This window comes from Micropterus dolomieu, linkage group LG22 (genome assembly GCF_021292245.1).
Source record: "Micropterus dolomieu isolate WLL.071019.BEF.003 ecotype Adirondacks linkage group LG22, ASM2129224v1, whole genome shotgun sequence".
NCBI classification, from domain to species: domain Eukaryota; kingdom Metazoa; phylum Chordata; class Actinopteri; order Centrarchiformes; family Centrarchidae; genus Micropterus; species Micropterus dolomieu.
The window spans coordinates 34838616-34857281 of NC_060171.1; the positions used below are offsets into that span (position 1 = coordinate 34838616).

Consider the following 18666-nt stretch of genomic DNA (forward strand, 5'->3'; position numbering starts at 1 on the left):
CGCTTACGATTCAGAGGGCTGCGATTCGATTATAAAACGATTATCACATTTCAGATCTCTGTGGGGATGAGTTCCAGAGGGTGGGGGCTGTGACGCTGAAGGCTCTGTCCCCAAAAGTCTGGAGTCTGGTGTGGGCGCACAGAATGACGCCCTAACTGTGGCGGGGGTGCAGTCGACTTTCACAGCTGTTATGCCTAATTTTGCATGCCCGCTGAGAACTGCATGAAAATGCATTAAGTGCTGCTTTTAAACACTATACTATTCTTTGTGTGATTCATCAATAGTAATAAATGTTCAGTAACAATTGTTAATATTATTACACTTAGTGGAGATTCAGCAAAAACATTTGGCGTTAACCGCGTTAAACAATGTGACTAGCAAAGTGTCTGAAAAGGACCTTAAGAAGTGAATGCATAATTTGGCAAAACAGATGTTGTAGGCTTCCTGCCGGCAATATTTGCATCCACCTCTTTTCTCAGCTTAAAATAGTGTTACCTCCCGCGAGGTGTATGCAATTCACGGGAGGCATGCAGAATTCGGCACAACACCTGCGCTGCAAAACGTCACTAGACCTTGTGGGAGCAAGGCCTGATCATTGTTCTAAGCTCAAAGTAACGCTCACGCAGTCTACCGGAGGTAGATTGTGTCTGACTTGATGGCGCTGTTTTTATTACCCTATCTATCAAGACGGTGAAAGACAGCCACAGTTATCTTGAACGCACCTACTGACTACCAGTTATACAGTGTGCTAACTTCGTCAGCTGTTTTCCAAGGTTAACCTAGCTATCCTTATTAGCAGTGTTTATGATACCAACCATTCAATTCACAGACTTTAAATTATATTCTATTATTAATCGTTAAATAATAGTAGTAATAATAATAATTATTACATTATGACCTACGACACCTCTGATAATTATATTTAATAATATTTAATATAAATCGTGATGCCATCTTAACCCTAATATCCAACATAGTAACACCAACTTAATGATGCCACCATGTGAGGCATAGCTTATATTAATTTACAACAGTATAGTCGTCATGGGCAGATGATGGGGGCAGGATTGTAAATGCCAAACAGAATTTAATGCAAGAAGAATTGCTCTGGCCTTAGCATATGCTCCAAATGTTTTTGATATAACATTCTACAATGTCCTTACAACCAAAATATTGGAATTAACTGATTGCTACTTTATTGTGGGCGCAAATTTGAATGCCGTGTGGGATCCAGTGGTTGACAAATCGAATGCATCTGCCTCAGGGAAGCAAGACCAGGCCCCAAATGCGCTACAGTCTTGGGCCAATAGACATCCTCTCACTTGTCTCTCTCTCTCTCTCTCTCATAAACACCGCAGCAGCTCATGTTGTAGCCTACAGAACGTTCTCCACTGAGTTATAGCCTAAAACCTATAAGCACTTTTGAAAAATAAACTACAGTAGTAGTATGAAAGGGGATTGTTGCTTTATTATTCTAAATAGACATTGTTAGTGTACAGTTGTGGTTATAGTACTTGCCTTTAATTTAAAGTTTGTAAAAATCAGTGAATTATAGGAGTAGCCTACGCTGTCTTGACTTCTTCCCTGGTTTTCCCCTGGCGTTGATAACGGTGTTCATTCTGAATAGTAAACCTCGTTCACTTAAGGGTTACGTTAGCTAGTTAGGCTGTGTGCTGGAGATCAGTAATTCACTTGAAAGATATTTAATTAGTTAAATGGTCTAATTAGGGTTACGGGGTGACAAAAATAATCGTGACTAGTAGGGCTGTTGCGGTGGAGTAACATCCACCACAGCAATATGTTGGGGCTCAACAGCGCAGTATGCGGTATTATCGCATCTTTCAGTAATTTGGTGCCATATAGCAGAGTAAGAGTGTCTGTATCTGTCACCTCACTGCACAGCGAGCCGCTAACAGCAGCTTTATGGTCGGAGCAAGCTAGCTGCTGCGTGCTAGTCAACAACATTGCCAAGCAAACTCCTTTTTGTAGTTATATATATCATTACCTTCAGGGCACGTATATCAAGTCAATTTACATACCGCAGCAACGCACGCGCGCCGGTGTGTAGCCGAATGGCTGTCCACAACTAACCACTGCGCTTTAGTAACATTATAACTAAATTTCCACAGAAAGCAACATGAAAAACAGCTGCAGCTTCAAATGAGGCTTACTGTCCACAGTTTCTCTGGACTGTCCCACAGGATTACAACGTTAGTCCAACATCTAGCCTGCTAGCCACATTAGCCGCACAATATGCTAACACCAAGTTAGCTAACCTTTAAAATAAACAGTAAAACAACACAATACACGGCAACACTAACAGCTTCCAAGTTTGAAGTCGGGTCACGTACAGCCCATGGCAATCCATCCTTGAACTGTTACAGAGCTCGTTACGGTTGTGGAACTTTTGAAGCACTCTTTTATTAATTTAACACGCCCTGAAGTGTACAGTATAAACATTGCAGTTGTTGCGGTGCTTGCCATCTTCCACGGTAGGCTTGACCAATAGCGCAGTATTTCAATTTTGCGCTTTCACTAGGGCTGAAACGATTCATCGATTAAATCAATAAAAACGATTCATAAAATGCGCTGCCAAGCAAAAGTACTTCTTAAACGATGCATCGATGAATCGTTGAAATAATCTATAGAAGCTTCGAATACTAAAATCATCGTTAGCTGCAGCCCTACTTATCGCGACAGCCCTAGTGAGTAGTCAACTAATCAAATAAATAATTAACAGATGATTCGACTACAAAAATAATCATTAGTTGCAGCCTTACACGCAGGGCTCAACAATAACGGTGGCCCGATGGCCCGGAGCCAGTAAAACATAACATCGGGACAGTTGAACTAGCAACTCACTGGCCTGATCGGCCCAGTGCAAAAACATTAGTATTAAAAAAAATAAAAAATGAAACTCAACATCCTGCAGATGTTTTGCAGCTCTTGGCGTGCACTGATGTCCAATCCAGAGTTGTAGTTGCATGACAAGAGGTTGTCAAATGTTCTCTTATCTCAATCATGCGGCCACCTCTGGGTCGAAAGTGAAACCATGCGGAACTTAAAGCTGCATTCTCTCTAACGGCCAGCAGGGGGCAAGTTCCATTAGAAATAATGGTAAAATGTTGCTACTTCTCAGCTGATTTATTCCCTCAGTAAACACTTTTAAATGAGTTTATGGTCTCAGTCGCTAGTTTCAAGTCTTCTTCAATACAGCATGATGATCATTTAGTATATTATGGTCCGAGGGGAAAATAAACGATTATGCAGCGTATGCTTTTGGACGGGACTACCTTGTGATTGACAGGTCGCTACCATGGCAACCCGTTCATCAGGATCGAGGCGACTCGTGTCCGCTGCGCTGTGTACATTTTTCATAAGTGGATGTCAGCAGGAGAGCACGTCAGGTTTTCTTTCAAAAGTAAATTGTAAAGTAAAGAGTTGTCATCAACTCAAGTACTTCACCTGTCACTTGCTCTGCTCCACTCCGTGTGAATACACACACACAGAGAAGCCATCTTATTTCATGGGCTATTGAGAAAATGTATAATCATTCAAAATTTCAATTACGACCAAAATAATCATGATTTTTGCCATAATCGAGCAGCCCTAATTACTAACATCTCTTACAGCCATCATAATGTCATTCACATAAGCAGTAGTTCTAACCCTTTGAACTCTTTTCTCATCTGATATAACATGGGTTCAGTGGCCAAAAAGAAAAGCATACAGACATTGCACAGCCTTGCCAAATACCCCTCTCAATTATGAAAGGAGCACTTATTTGCTTAACCTTTTTTGCAACTGTCGGTTTGAAAGTTACTGGCCCAAAGACAATTTTTACTGGCCCTCCTTCCAAAAGTTATTTATCAGTGTTACTGCAAAACCAAAGACTTATAACTTAAAGTTATGTTATACTGTTAACATGTTTAATCAGTTATTAAATACATATACATAAAAATTTTTTAACTAAAATGTAATAACAGTTATAAGTCTTATAAAAGTTTTAAGTTATAATATAAGGTTAACAAAAATAAAAAATAAAAAAGGTTAACAAAACAATTTTGCTAACAGACTCAAACATGACGCGCTCTCTCTCCTGCTGACAGCCATTTAATAAGAAAAATGTACACAGCAGTGGATACAAGTCGCCCCTATCCTCATCACAAGATAGTCCCGCCCAAAAGCATATGCTGCATTATCTTCTATTTCCCCGTAACTAGGACCATAATTTACTCAATGACCATCATGTTGTGTTGAAGAATACTTCAAACTAGCGACTGAGACTATAAACTCATTATGAAAGTGTTTACTGAGGGAATAATTCAGCTGAGAAGTAGCAACATTTTAGCATTATTTCTAATGGAACCGGACTTCTTTTTGCAACCAGCGGACTCGCCCCCTGCTGGCCGTTAGAGAGAATGTAGTTTTAAGTTCCGTCTGCATGGTTTCACTTTCAGACCCAGAGGTTGCCACTTGATTGAGATTAGAGAAATAAACAACTCGTCACGTAACTACAAATCTGAATTGGACAACGGTGTGCGCCATGAGCTGCAAAACAACTGCAGAATTTCTAATTTATTTATTTTTTAATACTAATGTTTTTGCACTGGCCCAATCAGGCCAGTGAGTTGCAAGTTCAACTGTACTGACGTTACTTTTTACTGGCCCCGGGCAATCGGGCCACCGTTATTGTCAAGCCCTGCACTTTCATCATCAAAATAAACAGTCTGAATCATGGCAATGAACTAGGGGAGAAACCAAATGCCTCAAAGGTATTCCACAGGTATGGGTGCGAGGAAGATCAAAACAAACTTTAGACCCAATGAGCTAGATATTTCAAAATAGTGTCGAATCAGGGTTATCCCTAATTGATCTGCCAGCATAGCTGGACCGAAAGAAAATGCAATCATCCATCGCCATTAGGGTTGGGGCGACAGAGGATGCCATCGTGGCATGACAGACATCACAATGACAAGCCGGCATTGTGATGGTAACCCCCTCCCGCAAAAATTTTTTCACATTATACCGCCCTGTGAAAGCAGGGCACCAACAAACACCAGCTTGCCCTGCCTCTCTCTGTGTCTCTCTCCCTTTCTCTCTTGTGGATCCACTTAAATTCTGGAGTTCCTAGATTTTAGATTAATTGAGTTATTTGTCTAGGGAGTAAGTCACCAACAACAAAGCTAACACTACCTGAGCTACTGATGCAGTATAACATTACACAAAAAGCAACATGAAAAAACTGTTTGGCATCCAGCCTACTTTTAATAAGGTATAATGTTCACACAGGTTCTCTGTGGCTGACTTAGATTGTCCCTCAGTATGACAGCCAGGGTCTGAAATTAGCACCCACCAAATGCAGGTAAATTGTTGGTAGTGGCAGGTAAAATCACCATCAGCCACTTTGGCATACAGTGAAAACGCAGAAACATATACACACACACACATACACACCAGCCAGCTCAGGGAATATCTGTGGAGGCGTTTCAAACCAAACTCACCAGTGGAAGACGACCAGTCTGTCCTGACTGACAGATGGTTAGCTTGCCAGCAGCATGGGCCAAACTACGGGAGGTAACTTGGTATTTTCAGAGAATCACTAAGCTTGTCTATAAAATGCAAAAGGCATCACTTGGTTTTATTTTGCATTGGCCAGCTTTTGCATTGAAACTCAAACTTAGGATTCATTGTTTGCTTGCTGGAATCCAGAAAATGAGGTTTTTGCTGAGATATGGCCTCTTGTGGAGATTTGAACTGAGATAAGGACTCCTTCATTGGTGCTTGTGTGAATTTGTATTGAGCAATGACTATAATACACTGTGGTGGACTTTGTGTTTCTTGTCGTCGGTACCTTTGAAATATCTGCCTGTTGGTGATTGTTCAGTAAGGTGGAGTGATTGTGTACTGAAAGACATCGGTCCTTTGTGAATGCAAACATACTGAATGTTATTCCTTTATTTAGCACTATACATTTCAAAAGTGACAAGCAATGGAAAAAGTTAATTTCAGATTAATTACAACATTAGTCCAACATCGCCACCACCTGTGGGAGTAGCCATATTAGCTGCGCAACATGCTAATGCAAAATTAGCATGTTGTAACAGTACCCCCTTGTGGTGCGTGAGCTGATTCTAGGGGGTGCGCTATAGAAAAAATGTAATGGTGGTTTAATAATTACAACAATTATTTTTTGTGGAATTTTTCATGAAATAAAAACCTGAACTGAAAACATTTCTTTGTAAATGCTCCTCTCCCTCTAAGGTTGAGCCACCCGTGCTGAGAGGGGGGATGTTTGTTTTTTTGTCATAAAAATAGCCCCCACCTCCCTCCGCACAGTTTGGCACACAGGCGAACTCTGGACTGATTGCAAAGTTCAACCATCAAAGTGTGAGAAAAAGTTTTACTGCCACTGTTACTTCTTAAAGTAATAAATATATAATGTTACATCGAGATGCAGAGTTGCAGTGAAAAGACAGAGAAGACAGATGCATGCTATGTAAGCGCAGTGAGTGCTTGTCATCATAAAAACAGATTATCAGATTTTGATGTTTACTGCACCTTCAGTAATATCGGCTGCCGTCTCTTCAACACACAGCTACATTGCTCACTAGTGCAATATGTTGATAGGCTATTATTTGCAACGTGTAACCAATCAGATAGTGCTGTGGGTGGGACATTGAGCAAAAAAATAAGTAAATAAATAAATAAGTATATATATGTACTGCTATGTACACAAAAGTGCAATAACATGTGGTATGCAAACACTTTTTTTTACCAGCAGTATTCCTTTTACACAGTAGCAAAATAATATGTCTTGTAAATCTCAACTTAAACATTAATGTAATCACATCAAATATAAAACCATAGCTATTTGCCACTGCCAGGGCATTACCTTTTATCTAGCTTGTTAAAGGAGACTGCTTTTCCAGTCCTATATTGTAGCTCTGTGACTCCTGTATAGCAGCTTTGCATGATTCAAAGTTTTTCTTATACTGATTCTTCATGTAAGCCTTCATTTCAGCCTCTGTCTGAACAAGCTGTAGATGCTCCTGTCTCTTTAAGGCCCCCCTCTCAAAGCTCACTGTCTGATTGGCCAAGACCTGAAGCATGTTACCAGGCTGTTGTTGTTGCTGGGCGGAACAGGCAGACTGAGCGTTGCCGTGCCGTTAGTGTGGGAGCACATGACCATATATGGAACACCGGCTCAGTCTGGCTCGGTATTATGCTGCGTTCCATTTACCTCGGAAGTCGGAGGTCGGAGCTGGGAATGACGAGGTCACACCCGAGTTGACGGCGTTCCAGCTAACAAGTTGGAAAACCTTGCTCGGTCAGCTGTTTGTTTACAACTAGCCAGGTTAGCCATTGATATGCCTTGTTTTTTTTCTGAACAGGTATTAGCAGAAACATTTTTCTTTTATCAGGGAGCAGCATAAACAGTTCAGTAGCAAGTGTTCCTGTTAGAGTGAGGTGAAGTGCTCGCCTCACGCACATGTGAAGCTGAATTGTCTTGAACTTTTTCCGCAGCACAAATCATTGGAAGAGAGATTGATCCTCGCTGTTTGTGAGTTTCCAGAATCTATAACTGTTTACTAAATAGTTATCAGGACATCAGCAGGATGGAATTGGCATTTGTTTGCTTGTCTTGCTTTTGTTTATCTACTTCTCCCACATGCTGCATCCAACGTAGTCTGCTGAAGCCTACCTCAACTGTTTAAAGTACATATCTGGTCACTTTAACTAACCTCCCAAATCATCCACAGTTACATCCCTTTTCCCCTTAGTTCCAAAAAACTGCAGAGACTATAGCCATTACTCTTCTGAACAGTGTGTGTGCACTTATTTTGTATGTTGCGTGGACATAAATCTGTATAGACAGTCGAATTGTGGGGACTGTCCCTCCTTTTTGGGACAAACCGGAAGTCCCCATAAGGTAAATTGTGAAGCATTAGGGTGAAGACTTGGTTTAAGGTTAGGGTAAGGGTTAGGCAAGTGAATGTAAGTTTTTGTCCTCTGAAGATGATATAAACACAACTGTGTATGTGAAGGGTTGCAAGGAAGGAAGAGATTTTCTTCACACCTCCCCAGCTGGGACAAGAAAAATGTGTGTGACGAGTGCAGGGAGCATATTTATTCAGCCTCTGTCTGTGTGTGTGTGTGTGTGTGTGTGTGTGTGTGTGTGTGTGTGTGTGTGCGCGTGTGTGCTTGTGTGTGTGCGAGGGGGCCCCCGGGAAATCAAGGTAGACGGCCACAGACTTCCTCTCTCTCCACCTCTGCTCCTTCTCTCCTATTTCCTCATCACCTCCTTTCCTCCTCCCTTTGTGTTGTATCCTCCTCTCCTCTTATCTGTTCCCTCTCTTCTCTCAGCAACTTCTGTCATTCCTGTCTTTTTCCTCTCTCTATCCTCCCTCCATCAGGTCTGCATGAAATCCAAACAGCAGAGAACCTCCTCGAGTTTCACACCAGCGCAACACAAACAGGAAAAAGATATCAATCTCTTCCTTACATTCCTCCTCAGCACTCTAACCAAATCTCTTCTCCTGACCCTCAGGCCCTCAGATTTCCCTTCTAGCCAATAACTATTTAACTTTCCTTGCAGCCCGGAGCATACCGACTAATATTATTCAAGCATCCCATCAAATTTCACTCGATTTTTTGGTACTGGCCAAACAGAAAGGCTCAATCACAACTCAACTTTAGACTGTATTTTATATCTGCAATGTTTTATTAGTGGATGAACTTGAATAACTTGAACAGAAGTTATGAAATTCAGTGCAGATTCAGAAAAATAAAATTAAAAGTAATTATTTTTTAGATTGTGGCATTCTGGTAGTTTGATCCTTCCATAATGAAAATGTTAAACTGGTCTGATGCAAAGTATTAGGAGCTGTTCTCAGTCAGCCTGTGCTAAGTCTTGCCCTGTTTTGTTGAGTGTCGAGTGTGCCTCCATCCAAACAAAAGAACAGCCTCCGTGTATGAGGCTTGAATGTAAAGGCCCATATTGTGCAGGCTAATAGCGAGGAGTGTGGAAATCACCTTTTGGTTTGTCTCAGCAGTGGAAAAAGAAAATACCCAGGGTTCCAAAGAGTTTTTTGGGTGGCCCACCCAAATAGACTACCCCCCACAAGTCTACAAGTCAGTAGAGCTAAGAATCAAACCCCAACCCCTTTTTACTACTGACAAAAACATGTCTATATGTTCCATCGGACGATGTCTACAATGAAACATCGAGATGGACGGTGACATCGGGTGGGGTGCAGGGGGTAGCGGCCGTCTTATGTGCATGCGTTCACTCGCACAGACTTCACTCAGTGAAAAACTTGGTAGCCAAGTCCCAATGGATATTTTACAAGCACAGACCAGGTAAAGCAGCAGTGAACACACGGAGTGCAGATGTTGGTTTCACTGGTTTCAAAGGCTTATTAACAAGCCGGCATGAGTCTCACATGCTGCCATGAAAATATGGAAAAAAGATGAGTTCTGTGTCTTTTAGGCAACTTTATAAAACATACTGCTGATGTGGAGTAGACAGGGGGAGACAGAGAGAGGCATGGCAAGCTGGTGTGTTTGCAGTGAGAGACCAGAGGTGTAGGTGTGTGTGAGTGTGTCTCAGGAGAGAACACCGAGGCAGGTGCAAAGCAGGTTTATTTAAAAATAATAATAATAATAATAATGTTTGTGGATTAAAACCTGCTTTCACAGGGCGGTATAATGTGAAAAATGTAAAAAAATTTATAAAGTCTTGACTTTATTCTCAGATCAAATGAAATTATCTTATAAAGTTAATAAAACTGCTTTGGCAGCAGAGGACTGTCAGGTTCAATTGTCAACAGTCAACTGACGAAAACAGCATAAGGCATTATTTTGTCCAAATTGTAGCGGCGTGGTAGTGCAGTGGTTAGCACTGTCACCTCTCAGCAAGAAGGTTGTAGACCTTTCTGTGTGGAGTTTGCATGTTCTCTGCGTGGGTTCTCTCCGGGGGCTCCGGCTTCCTCCCACCCTCCAAAGACATGCAGGCTATAATTGACCTTAGGTGTGGATGTGAGTGGTTGTTTGTCTATGTGTGGCCCTGCGATGGACTGGCAACCTGTCCAGGGTGTACCCCGCCTTTCGCCTGATGTAAGCTGGGATTGGCTTGTAGTGTAGCAGGATAAGCGGTTGACGATGGATGGATGGATGGATGTAGCATTTACAGATCTCAAAGTAATCCTTACTAAAACCAGAGAAAGAAGTAACGCATGACCACGTAAACAAAGATTTCAAAATGGGACCCCTGATAACCCCCAACATGCTTCAATCCTTTGTTGAGCCTTATATATACATTGTCTATTTTAACTCTCTCAGCCTTAACTAGTAGCACTGATAATGAAACACCATCACTGACCATGAGCAGTTACTTCTGCCTGACACTGAGCTACTCTCCAGAGTGTGTGAATACATTCATGGAGTTGTTTCAGATGAAGCTACGTCGGTTTTGGTCTCTTCAGGGGATTTGTTTATAATTAAAGCTGCAAGCAGCGTTGGGCGGGCCCTCGCACGTGTAGCGCGTCGCAGTGTGAGGCAGCCGTGTTGCAGATTCTGGAGCTCTGCCTGTGCAGCTGTGAATTTGCTACACGCCTCGTACACTGCACAAAGGTGTTTTCCGTCACTTCCGGAGTCCCCTTTGTGGCGCTGCAGAGCACTTGGCGTTACAGGGCGGGAAGATTATGAAGCACGCAAAGTTATGGACAGATTTGAGCATGTATAGTTGAGTTACGACGGCTTCCTGTTTCACGGCAAAAAACTTACAGGCTTTACAACATGACATCATCAATGTGTTAAGAGTTTTCTGAAATAGTTTATAGCCAACCTGCAAGCAGTGGTTCATCACAGCATAAACGTAGTCACTTGAATTTTGGCTTGTAGATGTGTTCAAAGCGGGACTCTTATCAAACATGTAAAGTTTGGTGCAGATGTGAGCATGTAGAGTGAAGTTACAACAACTTCCTGTTATATGGCGCATCACCGATTTTGGACGTTCCACAAAAACTGACCGTTTGCACAACTTTTAATCGTCAATGGGTTTAGACTGCACAGCACAAATCTGAAGTCGGTCGGACTAAATCTCTACGAGGAGTTTGTTAAAGTACAAAGTGTATAAATCAAAAAAAAAGTTTAGGGTATGGCTCCAAGAGGCTTTTTTGTGCGTCTTGACATGATACACATACCACAGAAATTTCAGACACATAGGTGAAACTTTGTCCGGGGGCTGCTCTGTAGGGGGCGCTAGCGAGCCATTTTGCCACGCCCTGCGCGAAATACATAAAATGCGAAATTTTTCGCCACTCCTGAATTTTGTGCAAAGTTTGGTGAATGTTCAAGTATGTTTAGGCCCCCAAAATTTAGGTTACTTTGCAGAAAAAAGAAAAAAATAATCCCTTCAGTTTCAATAGGGACCTCACATGTTTTGTGCTCGGGCCCTAATAACCATGGCTAGGACAACTCATCGAAATAATCCACTAAGGGAAAACGTCAATTTAGGTAACGCTGTAATGTAAAGTGAACAGTGCTGCGCCTGTTCAAAGCAAAGCAGGGAATCCCCAAGAGAACAAGCTAAAATAAATAAAGCTAGAAATAATCCCAGAGTGCATTGTCAAGACCCCACGTTAAAAATATTTATGCACCCCGGCTGTTAGGGTAACATAATGTTACACCATGTATCATCTAACCATTTAATTTTTTCTGTTTACTTTACCATAATTAAAATATTGAGACAAGTTTTTGATATTTAATTTGGATAAGTTATTTGTTATATTAATCGAGTAATAATAAAATTATCTTTAGAATCGACCTAATCAATAAATAAGCCATTTGATTAAAGGATTAAAAAATATTCATTAGGTGCAGTCCTAATAATAACAGAAAGGTAAACCAACAGCTGTATTCTTTTATGCTCTCTAATGCGTGTCCTGCAAGGTGAAGTTTCCCATCACTCATCACAGTGCATCCCACAACTAAAAACACAACAACAGTGTCAATCACTTCACCTGGGATCCAGTGTCCTTGACCTTGGAAACAGAAGTTTGAGATGGCTCCATCTCCATGACAACTGAGCAAACTCGTTTGGGTTTGGCTGGCTATTTAGCTACACCGGGTGCCTTTTGTTAAAAAGTTAGTCTGGGTGGTGATGGCGCAGTGAATAAGACACATGCCTTTGGTGTGAGACACCTGGGTTCAATTCCCTCTGTGACACATCCACCAATGTGTCCCTGAGCAAGATACTTACACCCCAGTTGCTGCAGAGGCGTGCGACCTCTGACATATCTATAGCAATTGTAAGTTGCTTTGGATAAATGCATCGGCTAAATGTAAATGTATTCTTTTCAGAAAGTCAGGGAGCTCGACACTTTTGTCACTTTTCATGAACCGACCAATCACAGCCCAGATGTTTGATGTGCTACTGTAAACTTTTGGAATGTTCTGCATGAATGGTGATGATTATGACAAGTTAGTTCAGCATTAACAAATAACAGACTAACCACCTAGGAACAACACCCCAATTATTATTCCTATATAAGATACGTGGACTAATCCAATCCAGTCGATCAAAACTAAAATGAAAATGAAGCTCTTTGGTTTAGAATGTAAAATCTCACTCTTGTTCAGTAGGATTAAATGAATAACACTGAAGAAAAACACCCAAACCCCACCCACTCACACAGCTGAGGAGACAGACTTGTCTGCATGAGAAAGTTAAAAGTGAGGTGTCAAAGTTCAAAATAGCCTCCAACAGTTCTCTTCTTTGAGACACATCTTTGTATTCAATGTATGAAGTATCCCTGAGAACTGATCCAGGTCTTGTTACAGTGGGAAATGTGGAGATAATATTAGCACTGAATTCAATGATGCGTTTAAAATGAGGCAGATCAAACAACTTTTAGCTTCAGAATGATCAGTGATAGACACAATCCCTTCAAGTTTCAACTTTAAGTACCTGGTGCAGCTCTTTAAAATAATTTTGTTAATTGGATTTTCATCCATCCCACTCCCATAAAAATACTCCTGTCCTCCCATTCCATCCTGTTCCCCATTAAGAGTTTTCTGAAATAGTTTATAGCCAACCTGCAAGCAGTGGTTCATCACAGCATAAACGTAGTCACTTGAATTTTGGCTTGTAGATGTGTTCAAAGCGGGACTCTTATCAAACATGTAAAGTTTGGTGCAGATGTGAGCATGTAGAGTGAAGTTACAACAACTTCCTGTTTCATGGCGAATCATCGATTTTGGACGTCACGCCACGGACACGCGGATTAAAAAAAAATAATCTGAAACTAGCGTTAATTTATGTTAAATATTACATTTATATGGGTTCCATCCCCGCTGTGACACATCCACCAATGTGTCTCTGAGCAAGACACTTAACCCCTAGTTGCTCCAGAGGTGTGCAACCTCTGACATATTTAGCAATTGTAGGTCGCTTTGGATAAAAGCATTGGCTAAATGAGTAAATGTAAATATATAGAAACTGATCTATGATTTCAATTAAATTTTTTTCTTGCTCTGTCCCAGTCTGTGAATCCCTTCAAAAATGTCAGCCTCTAGGTTATTGGGAATGGCATTTAGTATATGAGAAGTCTTCACTTTCAACATCATTTCAGGGTGGGTGGTAGAACCCCAAAACTACTAGTGTCGCGGTAATTCGTAATGCGTAATTCGTGTGTTACGAATATGTGGTGACATCATAGACGTACACAAATTTTTTTTTTCTTTCTTTTGTCACACATTCTCCATTTTTACTGCCAAAGTTACTCCTGATGGAGTTTGTTATAGTTATACTACGTTCACATATTGAATGACCAGACAGACTGTGGATAGGGCCCTATAAAATCTGTTAAAATTTTTGCCAGATTCATTTTCATTCATCCAGTTTCATCTTTTCTCAAATTCCATGTTTTTTGTTTAAATGTTTTGCAATTCTGTGTTTTACAATTTAAATACTGTCACATTGTCATTAGAAAGAGTGTAATTGTGTGGTGGATGATTAACATTTCAATATGAAATATTACAAATTAAATTAATATCAATTAATGTGATGTTTCAAATGTGAATGTGTGAAATGTATGTGCAATTACTTATGGGGACAATTCACAATAAATGTATAATACTATAATACTATTTAATAGGGGACAGTTCGCATGCATAGCTGCAGTACATGTATTGTGAATTGTTATCTGTCAGATATTGATTACTTGACTACTTGCAAAAAACTGTGGTCTCCAACATTAAAACCTGCCAGTTTACTCCACTGGGACTGGAGAAGACAGTAACATGACTTAATATAAAATGTAACAACAAAACCTTAGGTGCAAACTTGCTCTGTTTGGGACTGTGAGCTGCACTTTATCACAGGTGCTGAAGTTTAACTGTGTGGATTTATGATCAGATTTCTGCCTGATCAAAGATGTTGTCGGTTTGTTTCGTTCAATCGCATTTAAAGAGGTTGCTTCCCCAAACATAAGACAGAAAAGAGGAAGGAAGACTGAAACCCGTGTGTTGACTCAGCAGGGACGATATTAAATAATATATAATTCGCTGTGGGCATTACGGAAGATGCGTTTGAATTTGCATTGTATGTGAACACACCTTAACGGACCTGGATAATGGATGGGGGGGGGGGGGCGCTGGCCCAAAAAAGGTTGAGAACCACTGGTATAGTTGATGACAAAAAGGAGGAAGATGCTGAATGTTTTTTTTGTTTGCCAACTGAAAAGAGGATGTGAGATAAGATTTTGCCGTTTTTCTTTTTCTCAGGTATTTCACTGTGGACAGAGGTTTGTACTAAAACAACCTCAAAACGCTAGTGTTTAAAAACAGAATTTTAAAGGTTAGAAGCCGCATATGTAGTCTGAGTATTATTTGTGAAAAAACACTACCATTTACAGAGGGATCCGCCAGTCTGTCAACTCACACACAGCTGTGATGTTTGCCTGGTGGTGTACTGACACTACACTGGAGTTTTTGGCCCGTGGATGTGAAGTGTGTGTACATGTGGTCACCTCAGTGACAAACCTAGGACGTCATTCTTCTTCTCTCAGGACCACCGAGAGCCAATAACTACAACTGATTCAGTACAGGCCTAACCCTACTGGTCCCACTGGAAGGCCAGTTTTCTGCACAAACTGGCCTTCAGACTTAATGCATTAACTGATTGGCTTATTTCATTATCAGTCAACTTAAAGTCATGATCCTTATGAGCAAACTGAGCTATAATGCTTGGCTGCGTGTTGTCTTGGCAACATGAGTAATGTGTGCATAAAGTTCCTCAGTGTCCCATTGTTCTGAAGAGGGGGAAAAGGCTGTGAAGAGTCCACATCTGCTATAGTAAATACCCGTAGTTGCCTACTTTGGTTATGATGCTTTTGCAAATCATTTCTGGTGCTGACCTTTGACTTTTATAAAGTTATAAAGAATGATTAGTGACATGGTTTAACGTTTAAAGTGAGGCTACTTTAAGTAATTTTGTTTGTTGTTCCATATATTTTTCCAGTTTCAATTTATTGGTTATGATTTGGTTGCTGTCATATGCTGATATCAGCTAATTGCAAATAAATCAGGATCAGCGTTTATAACAGCTGATTTATGACTATTAAAAATTAAACGGAGAGTCGGATCCTTCACTCATGTCAGGAGTGTTGCATAGTTTGCCCATCAGAGGGCGCTCTGCAGCTCCTCTGCTCAAAACTGCCCACCACAAAACAATCAGCCGAGTCTAGCGGTGCATGCAGAACAAGCAACAGAGAGTATGTTTTCACTGCGAGTTGGTGATTTCACACTAACGTTTCACATTCAAAAGAGGAGCTACAGAAAATTGTTTGGTTGGAAGTTGCGTTAGATACTTGTTCAGCTCAAGTCCTCTCTCATTTCCGACGTACCAACTGTAACAAAAGACAAGCGGCTTGCAGATACATTTTGAATATGTTAAACAATATAGTTTAACTGCTCATAAATGTTAGCATTCCTCTACTGATAAACATGGCATTAGCTTTGTGGCTATTTTGGTAACGGGCAGCGTTAGCTGCTGTAAGTGTTGTTAATATTTAGAAGTAATGAATTAGAGATAAATGAGTGGACCATTCGCTAGAAATGTTTCATAAATAAATTTACAATCACGTCTGTTAGCAGCGTAACATCCACCACTCACCTACCGTAAAATTAAACACAGTGCTGTGACTGTGAGAGGGCAGTGAAAAATGGGAGGGTTAGGAAGTATGGACTCCGATGAGGGCTATTTTTATTATTATGTCATGTAATTGTGAGAGCTACCAGGAGCTACTCACCATAGCTCAGTAGACTCCGGTCAGCTGATGTTTTGTTCTGTGGTGCTGCAGGGTTGTTAACAGGGAAGTTGCAGAGCGCCCTCTGGTGGACAAACTATACAACACTCATGACATGAGGGAAGGATCGCACTCTGTGTTTCTTTTTTTAATAGTCATATATCAGCTGTTATAAACGCCATTGCAGATTAATCTGCAAGTAACTTATATCGGCCGATAATATCTGTGAAACAATAAATCAGTTCCAAACAGAAACCAACTTGTTTAATACAAACTTTTTAAATCACAAACACCTGATACAAAATGATGTGTGTACTGATTACATCTGAAATTGTGGGTATGGAAAGGTGTTCGCTCCTTAGGCACAGACCCAGTGGACACATTCCCTTTGTTCTTTTATACTCACAATTAACACCAAAAGAGAAAAGTCCACACTGAGGTCAAGCAAGATAAGTGTTTGTGATTTGGTGCTATTTAAATTAAATTGAATTAAACTGAATTGAAGCCTACATTTTATGTTTTCTTGCTTTTACTTTGTGCCTTTCAGGCTTCACCTTTCTAGCATGTTGGACATTTAATTTAACATTATTTCTACAGTGTTTCAGTGTTCCGACATCAACTGTGTTATCTCTTAAGAATTTAAGTAGTACACAATGACACTTTAGTCTGATCTGAGTTCTGACCATTGGGATTTTAACTGGTTTAGTGAAGACATAATCAATAACCAGACACAGCTAAATCTTATAGATACAAAGCCTGTATGTCTAAGTGGACAGAGAAGCCGTGGCTGGACATTTCAAGCTAGAATTGGACGTTAGAGCATAACCTTCACTCACAAAAACCATCCTTCAGTCTGTGGAGTGTAAACTCACTGTAACCCATCCTTGAAACTAGTGGAGTGCACTAATGTAGAAAACTAGTGGTGTGTACCATTATGACCGCCTGTTACTGACAAAGATAATGCCTTGTTAAGATTCTCACCATCAGATGTCTCTGAGATTAATTCCTGCATCACCCACTTAGTGAGTTCACAGGTAGCTGTAGAGGTAGTCTACAGTGGGATCAACTGTACAGGGACTATCAACATAAAACATGAAGCTTTAGTTTTAAGATGCAAGCAGACAAATACGAGCTAGCTTTAAGACCTGATGTAATGCCTTGCATCCATATGAGAGAACGCTAAGCCCCGCCTCTGCCTGGGCAGCTCCACATTAAATAGTAAGACCACAAATCAGGCAGTGGAGAAAGTAAGGCTCATAAAGACATTGATCCAAAGGGAGAATATATTTTAGTGTCCAGCAGCATTTTGTTTCCCAAATAGACATTCCGGCTTCTTTTTTTCACTATCAATGCACAGAGTATGTCTGACACCCGACACCGAGCAGGAATGGCTGGAGCAGCCGAGGCCCGAGAAAATAGCCCAGGCTGGCTTCAAACTTCATTTCTGCTCAGACACATAACCTCATAAACTACAGCCGCTGTACAGGGTATGAGGAGCAGTTTAGTTACACTGGCGTTACCCTCCAGCGTGTCGCACAAACCAGAGCAAAGTTTCGAGACTTTCACTGCAACTACTGTGTTACCCTTGGGACATAAAAACCTCAACTTTCAGACAAGCAATCACAGCTATCGCTCTAGTTCGTGTGGGGAACATTACAATCACATATAAACAACTGGAGCACAGCATGTTAACTACTATGTTCTTATCATTCTTCGCCCTGGTGGCTCCGCAATCCTTGTTCCTTAAGGATCCATGTTGTGAACAAAAAGTCAACGTACCGTCAACCGCCGACAGCAGGCAGCTCCAAAGCAGCAACACCGCCAGCAGACCGCCCATTTCAAGTCCTCTTCGCTTTAAATCCATAACTCCCACTCCATTTTCGGATATTTACTCCTTAATTAAGTTGCAAAGATGACCACTTGTCCGTGTGTACATGTACACACCTGGGCCCGTTTTCCGCCGTACAGCTAGTGTCTGCGCGCGTGCGGCTGCGCTTCTGTGTGTCCCTCTCTATAGACTATACTTTTTTCCCCCAGTTAAGGCGCTCGCGCTACTTTATACTTGGACTGTCGAGCTCGCGCACGGAGAGAAAGGGCAGCCGGACGTGGTGTGACGTCACCCGACACGAGGCAGCAAGATGTATTTATTGAATTAATGGTGTTATCACTGATAATGGCCAGCTAATTCATTATATAGTTCAGAGTATAACGAAGAGGCCACATCTTTATTTCCAAATTTAGAAAAGAATTTGACATCTGTGACATGATTGATAAATCACTGACACTCCATCAGGAGGTTCTTGACTCTATTGGCTCTCTTAAGAACAATACATCTCCTAGTACCGATGGCACA

At 41.0% G+C, this 18666-nt stretch overlaps 1 protein-coding gene across 1 annotated transcript in view; it reads right to left on the reverse strand.

Moving 5' to 3' along the window:
- The window catches only part of lrp5 (low density lipoprotein receptor-related protein 5), a 110722-nt gene extending 92413 nt beyond the window's left edge, over positions 1 to 18309 (reverse strand). The window contains exon 1 of the mRNA XM_046036359.1: positions 18093 to 18309. Within this exon, the coding sequence (XP_045892315.1) occupies positions 18093 to 18177 (85 nt within the window). The 5' untranslated portion in view covers positions 18178 to 18309. The remainder of the gene's footprint in view (positions 1 to 18092) is intronic.
- Between the last annotated feature and the right edge of the window lie 357 nt (positions 18310 to 18666).